Genomic DNA, 10146 nt, shown 5'->3' with positions numbered 1-10146 from the left:
TCCATCCATCCATCCATCCATCCATCCATCCATCCATCCATCCATCCATCCATCCATCCATCCATCCATCCATCCAAAACTGGCATTAAGGACTGTGCCAGAATGAAGACCACGTTTGAAGAATTATACACACGGCACAACTACTTGCGTCAAGTGATTTGGACAGCTTTTATTGCTCTGTTTAGTTCATTCTATAAATATATTTATTATCATGTATGGGAGAGGAGAAATTGTCTTACAATGGGTCTTACATTTTCAGAATAAGGAGTTGCAGACATTGACTTCACAGCATAGACCTGGTCCAAGCTGTGCCATATCTTTTACGATCATGTTCTTATCACTCTTCAAACTGTGTGGACTCACTCCACTTACATAGGCCAAGTTGGGGCACCTTGGCCTTGCAGCTGTACAGACCCGGTCTCCGTTTGACCAGGTCAAAGTTCTCAGAGGTGGCCGGTCCCAACCGCTTGTTATCCCTGTAGAAGTAGTAGTGTATGGGAGGTGCCGGAAAACGGGCGTTGTACTGAAGACTGCAAGAGATATTCATCAGGTCCGCAAAAAGCAGGTCGTTGTCTGGAAGGATCTCCAACACGGGTTTTGTCAGAACCTCTGAAAGAAAAGATATGAACTGTGAAAACTTTTACAGTTTCCAGCTCAACATACTGTTCATTTATTGTGGTTGTAACATTCCACTAGTTTCGACCCTTCAACAGGTCCACTGCAACTCGTTTGGCTCCCCGAAGATGAAAAGTCAGTTGATGACCTCCCACACCACCCAGATATTTACCAACTCAGTCCTAAACTATATTTATATATATCTTTTAAACTGTTTTTATTAATAATCACTGCAAAAACACACCACTGCATATTGTTTTGAATACTGTGTTTTCCAATTGTATTTGAATGCATCGCTCACAGCATGAAGACTGAAATGTAGCGGAATTAGCAATATTTGAAAGAACACAGTCTAATAATTGTAACTATTGCTATTTCATTAATTGATGACGTTTTTCAATCTGAATATGAAATGCCCAATTGTGTCTGGTCTTTGAATGAATCTTTTACTCAATTGCAAATGAGAGCTTTTTACTTTTTGGTCATGCGTCTTTGATCTGCTCCCTGTAACCCACAATGCGTTGCGGTGGCCTTTTGTATGAATTTAAAAAAAAAAAAAAAATTTATTACGTTAGTGGCAATTTTTTTCCAAATTTAACTTTCTATTATAACTACTGTACTAGATTTATCACAATATTAGCGAAAAGCATCATGATTAATGACAACCCTTATTTGCATAATGGACTGTGTAATAGCAGTACAGTATTCATAGTTCTTCAGATATTGTTCCTGGCAACAGTATATGATAATAATGTGACCATTTCGCTTGGGGGCACCATGAATACTAAAGGGAATAAAATCATGTAAAATCATGGTGCGCATTATACATGGGTATCTGGATGGAGACAGAAATATATATACTGGACTGTCTCAGGAAATTAGAATACACAATATTCTAATTTTTTGAGACAGTCCTGTGTATATATACAGGACTGTCTCAGGAAATTAGAATACACAATATTCTAATTTCCTGTCTCAGGAAATTAGAAGAAAAAATTAGAATATTGTGTATTCTAATTTCCTGAGACAGTCCAGTATATATATATATATATATATATATATATATATATATATATATATATATATACATTAGGGCTGTCAAACGATTAGAAATTTTTAATCGAGTTATTTACAGCTTAAAAATTAATTAATCATAATTAATCGCAGTTCAAGCCATCTATAAAATATGCCATATTTTTCTGTAAATTATTGTTGGAATGGAAAGATAAGACACAAGATGGATATATATATTCAACATGCGGTACATAAGGACTGTATTTGTTTATTATAACAATCAACAAGATGGCATTAACATTATTAACATTCTGTTAAAGCGATCCATGGATAGAAAGACTTGTAGTGATCCATGGATAGAAAGACTTGTAGTTCTTAAAAGATAAATGTTAGTACAAGTAATAGAAATTTTATATTAAAACCCCTCTTAATGTTTTTGTTTTGATAAAATTTGTAAATTTTTCAATCAAAAAATAAACTAGTAGCCCGCCATTGTTGATGTCAATAATTATTTACACAATGCTCATGGGTGCTGAAGCCTATAAAATCAGTCGCACCCAAGCGCCAGCAGAGGGCAGCAAAACTCCACAAAACACAATTAACAAGTGGGCGTTTCACTGTACTGTCATTTGAATCCATCTGAGCGGGGCATGTCCGTTAATTGCGTCAAATATTTTAACGTGATTAATTAAAAAAATGAATTACCACCCGTTAACGCGATAATTTTGACAGCCCTAATATATCTATAAAAAACGATTTTTTAAAAATTGACTCAGCCATGTTGTGTTGAAGAAACGTATGCAGCGATCCATTGCCAACCATGACGGTACGTGACGTCACCATTTTGTTTCGGTAATACTTCAGTCTGATCGGCCGAATGATTTCGTCTGTTAAATTCTGCTTTTTTCACTCTTCATAAAGCACAGAATTTAGTTTCTTGAATTCATTATAGTCAACGTTTATTGCAGCTCCGCAACTCGGACCACAACAAACGTAACACAGCACAGACTTCCTGTGTCCGTAAATTATATCTGTCCCTCGGGAAACTCAAACCCAAATAACAATAGTTCCTATTGTTACTGTCATGTCGACAGCTATGAGCTTTCTCGGATTTCCGACTTACGTTCTCACTTTCATTTTACCGTATCAGTACATGGAGGAAACATTTATTCATCATGATGAAACGAGCAAGTTATACAGCAGCCTTTAAAAGAAAAGTCACATCTGTTTTGTTTTCTCCTGGATTCTGGTAAGTTCAAGAAGTTATCAGATCATATTATTACCGTACATACTGTCAGTTTACGGTAATGTTTTGAACTACCAATGTGCTATGTTTGTGCTGTGTTTCACCAGTCAGTAAAATGACATTTCTGTATCTGTACACGAGCTCTGTTTTCTTGTATTCTTCTATTTATTGGTGCTCAAATTAGGGTGCGGGTTATACACGGGTACAATAATTTTCCCTAGATTTTACAAGTAAATTTGGGGTGCGTGTTATACATGGGTGTGCCTTATATTCGGGAAATTACGGTAAACATTCTTATAAAAAAGGAGATAAAGCCAGCTGTTTAAGAAACTGCAACTGTGTACACCAGGGGTATCCAACTCTGGTCATCGAGAGCCCCTATCCAGCTTGTTTTCCATGTCTCCCAAATGAAATGAAATGAAATGATCAACTCATCAACAAGCTCTGCAGGAGCCTGATAATAATCCTAATTATTTCAGTCATGTGGAAAACAAGTTTGATAGGGGCTCTCGAGGACCGGAGTTGGACACCCCTGGTGTACACAATATATTGGCTCCTTTAAATGAAAACAGATAATTTGTAGTGGTGCCCTGGAGTCGCTGTGGAGGCCCAACAACCAAAGTGTTCCCTGCTTACGCCAGGGCCTTGTCACTCACACACACTTGTTCTAGAATTGAAAGGTTGTCAATAGGGATGGGAACCTCTTGGTTAGGGGTGTGACAAAATATCGAAATTGTGATATATCGTGATTAGGGCTGTCAGAATTATCGCGTTAACGGGCGGAAATTAATTTAAAAAAAATAATCACGTTAAAATATTTGGCGCAAGTAACGCACATGCTCCACTCAAACAGATTAAAATGACAGCACGGGGTCATATGCACTTGTTACTTGTGTTTTTGGGAGTTTTGTCGCCCTCTGCTGGCGCTTGGGTGTGACTGATTTTATGACCATGAGAATTGTGTAATTATTGACATCTACAATACCGAGCAACTAGTTTATTTTTTGATTGAAAATTTTACAAATTTTAATAAAACGAAAACATTGAGAGGGGTTTTAATACAATACATTTCTATAACTTGTACTAACATTTATCTTTTAAGAACTACACGTCTTTCTATCCATGGATCACTTTAACAGAATGTTAATGTTAATGCCATCTTGTTGATTTGTTATAATAAACAAATACAGTACTTATGTACAGTATGTTTAATGTATACTGTATATCCGTCATGTGTCTTATCTTTCCATTCCAACAATAATTTACAGCAAAATATGGCATATTTTATAGATGGTTTGAATTGCGATTAATTACGATTAATGAATTTTTAAGTTGTGATTAACGATTAAAAATTTTAATCGTTTGACAGCCCTAATCATGATACTTTGTATCCCCAAAGGTTAGCGATATGCTTCTGCCAAGAATCGAGATTTCGTTTTAAATATGGTGTCAATGTCTAAAAAATAAATAAATAAAAAGGAACCAACAAGTTGCTACCAAAATCATCCACCATAATAGTGTCTCATTGACGGTTCATGACACCCAATCCATTTAGACTAGGAACGTTCGTTCATTCGAAAACCAGAGCACAGTCATTCTGTCCGATTTTCAGGGCATTTACAGGTCACTTGCTGTTCATTTTAGGGCATTTACAGGTCATTTCCTGTTTAGTTTGAGTCACTGCCTATTTATTCGGGTGATTCCCTCATCACTTCCTGTTATTTAACTCAAAATAAACTCCTGTTATTTAACTCAAAATAAACAGGAAGTGACCCATAAAATACCCAAAATTCAACAAGAAGTAACTGAAAATCAACAGGTAAATGACCTTAAATGGCCCAAAATTACCTCGTTGCCTGGCATTGGCTGCCACTGATGGCCATAGAACATTTGTTCATTCGCTGCCATCCCTCCCAGTTCAAACGGATTGAACGTCTACTAGTGATAAACTCATTCCGATTCACAGCAGTAGCTTGTTTTTCTGTTTCTTAGTCGTTTGTAGAATATCATAAAATGATTTCCTGACCAATGTATCGATAATCGTTGTATCGCCATATCGTAAGATCATCTTTATCGTGAGCATTGTATCGCAAATCGTATCGTAAAAGTAGGAGTGGGAACCTCTTGGTACCTCACGATACGATACGATTTGCGATAGAAAGCTCACAATAACGATGATCTTACGATATGGCGATACAACGATTATCGATACATGATTGGTCAGGGAATCATTGTAGAATATTCTTCAAAACAACTAATAAAACAGAAAAACAAGCGATCTTCATCCTTCTGCTTTAACTTAATCACTAGTAGCCCCTCCTACTTCTGAGGCAGCCAATCCTGGTCAACGAGGTAATTTTGGGCCATTGGGCCTGTTGATTTTTAGTCACGTCCTGTTGATTTGGGGGCATTTTATGGGTCACTTCCTGTTGATTGTGGGTTACGGAACCTGTTGATTTTGGGTTACAAACAGGAACCGACCCAGGAATGAATAGGAAGTGACACAAATTCAACAGAAAGTGACCTGTGAATGCCCCGAAAAATCGGAAAGAGTGACCGTGAATGGTCTGGTTTCGAATGAACAAAGGTTCTTTCGCCTTTCCCAGTCTTAATGGATTAGGCGTCGAATGCTGTTAAAGGCAGCCATAGAGTTAACTTTTATGATGGAAAATTTTGGTAGCAACTCGTTGGTTCCTTATTGTTTTTTTTGTTTTGTGTTAAACATTGACACGGTTTTAAAATGATTATCTCGATTCTTGGCATGAGCATATCGATAACCTTTTGGGATGCAAAGTATCACGATATATCACCATTTCGATATTTTGTCACACTCCTAGTTGTCGTTGGCTCACGTAGCTTGTCTTGTACATTGTGAGGTCTAATATTTTTAACTCACCTAAGACATTTACTTTAACGTCATTGGAAATTGCTGAATGAGTTTGTCTGCGGTCATCCCACGAGGCCCTACAGGAATAGAGTCCTTGGTCCTCTAGTCTCAAGCGGGGTAAGCTCAAACGTGGGTTAAACCCACTTTGCCGCATGACTTCCACACCATCTTTGTACAAAATCACCTCGTGAAGTCGTGGGCGTCCACGAAGGCGACAGGTTATATTTAAGTTCTCGTTGACGATGCCGGGAAGTTGTTGGACATGGAGAATTGCCCAACCTCCTGAAGAGAAGAGGACAGAGAAAAATCAAGCCTATAAAGGGGATATACAGTGGGGCAAATAAGTACTTAGTCAACCACCAATTGTGCAAGTTCTCCCACTTGAAAAGATTAGAGAGGCCTGCAATTGTCAACATGGGTAAACCTCAACCATGAGAGATAGAATGTGGGAAAAGAAAACAGAAAATCACATTGTTTGATTTTTAAAGAATTTATTTCCAAACTAGAGTGGAGAATAAGTATTTGGTCACCTACAAACAAGCAAGATTTCTGGCTGTTAAAGAGGTCTAACTTCTTCTAACGAGGTCTAACGAGGCTCCACTCGTTACCTGTATTAATGGCACCTGTTTTAACTCATTATCGGTATAAAAGACACCTGTCCACAACCCCCAGTCAGTCACACTCCAAACTCCACTTTGGCCAAGACCAAAGAGCTGTCGAAGGACACCAGAGACAAAATTGTAGACCTACACCAGGCTGGGAAGACTGAATCTGCAATAGGTAAAACGCTTGGTGTAAAGAAATCAACTGTGGGAGCAATTATTAGAAAATGGAATACATACAAGACCACTGATAATCTCCCTCGATTTGGGGCTCCATGCAAGATTTCACCCCGTAGCATCAAAATGATAACAAGAACGGGGAGCAAAAATCCCAGAACCACACGGGGTGACCTAGTGAATGACCTACAGAGAGCTGGGACCACAGTAACAAAGGCTACTATCAGTAACACAATGCGCCGCCAGGGACTCAAATCCTGCACTGCCAGACGTGTCCCCCTTTTGAAGAAAGTACACGTCCAAGCCCGTCTGTGGTTCGCTAGAGAGCATTTGGATGATCCAGAAGAGGACTGGGAGAATGTGTTATGGTCAGATGAAACCAAAATAGGACTTTTTGGTAGAAACACAGGTTCTCGTGTTTGGAGGAGAAAGAATACTCAATTGCATCCGAAGAACACCATACCCACTGTGAAGCATGGGGGTGGAAACTTCATGCTTTGGGGCTGTTTTTCTGCAAAGGGACCAGGACGACTGATCTGTGCAAAGCAAAGAATGAATGGGGCCATGTATCGAGAGATTTTGAGTGATAATCTCCTTCCGTTACCAAGGGCATTGAAGATGAGACGTAGCTGGGTCTTTCAGCATGACAATGATCCAAAACACACAGCCAGGGCAACAAATGAGTAGCTTCGTAAGAAGCATTTCAAGGTCCTGGAATTGCCTAGCCAGTCTCCAGATCTCAACCCCATAGAAAATCTGTGGAGGGAGTTGAAAATCCGTGTTGCCCAACGACAGCCCCAAAACATCACGGCTGTAGAGGAGATCTGCATGGAGGAATGGGCCAAAATACCAGCAACAGTGTGTGAAAAGCTTGTGAAGAGTTACAGAAAACATTTGGCCTCCGTTATTGCCAACAAAGGGTACATAAAGTATTGAGATGAACTTTTGGTATTGACCAAATACTTATTCTCCACCATGATTTGCAAATAAATTCTTTAAAAATCAAACAATGTGATTTTCTGTTTTTGTTTTTTCCACATTGTCTGTCATGGTTGAGGTTTACCCATGTTGACAATTACAGGCCTCTAATATTTTCAAGTGGGAGAACTTGCACAATTAGTGGTTGACTAAATACTTATTTGCCCCACTGTACATACAATACATGCAGTCAGACGACTCTCACCGTCCACATTTATGTCCACAGGTGGACTTTTGAGCGTGTGTATGTTTCCCACAGCAGTGTCCCTGACTCCTTGGCACTGAAACGCTCCATTGTCATCAAAGGAGCCCTGCAGCGTCAATATTTCACTGTCGTGCTCTAACCGCTTCGATTCTTTGAACCACAAATAATTCCAGGTGGATTTGCGGCCATCGGGAATCCTGCATTTGAGCTGGAGGCGTTCCCCAGAGAAGACCCGGGAATGACCTGACACTAGCTCTACTATTGCTCCATAAGAGGTCTCTACACAGAAAAATTAAAAGCCAAAACTGTGAAAAGCATGCAATGACCACAACATGGTTTAGACAAGTTTCCGAGGTACTTCCGCTTTTCTCACACATTTCTGCTCGCGACTTCCATTTTACACTTTCTCTAACCAAAACAACAGTGGAGCTGGAGTGGTATTACTCATCAAAATCTCTCAAAAAAGACAATTTGGAAATGCCGCATCCATCTGCCATCATCAGGACAGGGAGGACAACCTGAAAATATGGCTACAACCACAACCAAAATAGTTTTGTATTTTATTGATTTTCTGACAGTGGATGGAAACGCAATCAGGGATCTGAAAACAAGGGCGTAGGTTTGGTCTCAACATTGGTTTGGACGATATGGCATAACCTGCATGTACACTTTTTGCTGGGGACGGGACATTGTTAGTGATCAATGGAAAAATAAATCTGTATTGACTCATACTAATTTTTATGTGTATTGGTTTAGCCTACACCGTTCAATTCAAACCTTTGTTTTAAAAAATTACGAAAGAAACATTTCGAAAACTTCCAGGAAGCCTGGGACTGTGTGCTTTGGTCAGATGAGACCAAGATTGAGCTTTTTGGCAACAAACACTCTAAGTGGGTCTGGCGTGCCACGAAAGATGCGCATGCTGAAAAGCACCTCATACCCACTGTGAAGTATGGGGGTGGGTCTGTGATGCTGTGGGGCTGTTTCGTTTCCAAAGGCCCTGGGAACCTTGTTAGGGTGCATGGCATCATGAATGCTTTGAAATACCAGGACATTTTAAATCAAAATCTGCTGCCCTCTGCCCGAAAGCTGAAGATGGGTCGTCACTGGGTCTTTCAGCAAGACAGTGACCCTAAACATATGGCCAAATCTACACAGAAATGGTTCACCAGACACAAAATCAAGCTCCTCCCATGGCCATCTCAGTCCAAGACCTTGTTTTGTTGGCAAAGGGGGTTATACAAAGTATTAACACCAGGGGTGCTAATAATTGTGACACACATTATTTGATGTCAAATAATTATTTCTTTATGTGGGATTTTCTTCCCCACTGAATAAATGCACTTGTATTGAAGGTTGGATTTTTCTTTTTTTTTCCCATTAAGGTCCCATATTATTTGAATAATAAAAAAAAAATTATTAGAAGCTAAAAAACACATCTTAACCAGGGGTACCAATAATTATGAAGGGCACTGCATTTCCATTAATTTCTCCAATAAAAAAAGAATGATACTATTTGTCTTTATATGTACTGTACATGTGGGATGAGCTCATAATACAACAAAATCTGTGTCAGCCCTTCTGTGTTCGGCAACTGTAATATTATTTGTAATTTCGTCTTGATTTTGGTCACTTAACTGGCCAGCGTATCGATCTACACCCTATGTTAACACAGGCTGCACCGATTGTTAGAATTTTTTCCACGAACGACCAATGAAGAAATATGAACAAACCTGCAATCTTTTAGGTGGATCAATTTAGGGTTAAAGCTGCGAGTTTCGATTTAAGGCGTATGGGGAGGAAGAGCCACACTGGCACATTGAAGCTGGACACTGTTCAAAACATTACACTTCCAGGCATATATATAGGCGCTTCCAGGAGTTCACACAACCAAGCACAGCAAAGAAAGTCCCGGAGTCTCAACTACGTTCTGCTGAATCCATTTTTGGAGATTCCGTGGTTTCCTCTAGTTTGATTTGGCAGTTTAAAACTTTATGTACTTTAACCGCAATTCATGGTGATCTGTCTAAACCTGAAGTCCGTAGCAGAAAATATAAAAAATGGCGCCACCCTAGTTTCGCTCAGGAAACTTGTCTATTTGTATAAAGAGCTCCTACCTGCAGGGACTACAAGATGTGGTAGAGTTGAAAAAACTGAAATAGAAAACACGTATGAGTAACACAAATAATGCAGCTTTCATGTAATTTGTCTCATTTAGTAAACACTTACCAAGAAAGCATAACGTGTATAGCATGGTGGCTTTCCTTTGTCGTTTCTATGATGTGTGGCCACTTTTATTCCAAATAAGTAGGGAAGTGAAAGTTTCTTTAAATTTGGGGGGGTTTAATGCTCATCACACAACAGGAATTTCTCCATTCTCTTGTTTCGTTTCACTTAATTTTACATGGAGCGCTTTAGGGGA

General features: G+C 39.2%; 1 protein-coding gene across 1 annotated transcript; it reads right to left on the bottom strand.

The window, feature by feature from the left end:
- Positions 1-152: 152 nt before the first annotated feature.
- Positions 153-9997, bottom strand: LOC130918035 (high affinity immunoglobulin gamma Fc receptor I-like). Its single transcript, XM_057839891.1, has 5 exons — positions 9954-9997; positions 9842-9877; positions 7725-8003; positions 5772-6044; positions 153-609 (listed from the first exon to the last, which is right to left on the bottom strand). Exons 1-5 carry the CDS (start codon positions 9976-9978, stop codon positions 338-340), a joined length of 885 nt encoding a protein of 294 aa, XP_057695874.1. The 5' UTR covers positions 9979-9997; the 3' UTR covers positions 153-337.
- Between the last annotated feature and the right edge of the window lie 149 nt (positions 9998-10146).

The sequence above is a fragment of the Corythoichthys intestinalis genome, chromosome 6, assembly GCF_030265065.1.
Source record: "Corythoichthys intestinalis isolate RoL2023-P3 chromosome 6, ASM3026506v1, whole genome shotgun sequence".
NCBI classification, from domain to species: domain Eukaryota; kingdom Metazoa; phylum Chordata; class Actinopteri; order Syngnathiformes; family Syngnathidae; genus Corythoichthys; species Corythoichthys intestinalis.
The sequence above is the reverse complement of the archived record's forward strand: the minus strand, read 5'-3'. Positions and strand labels throughout refer to the sequence as shown.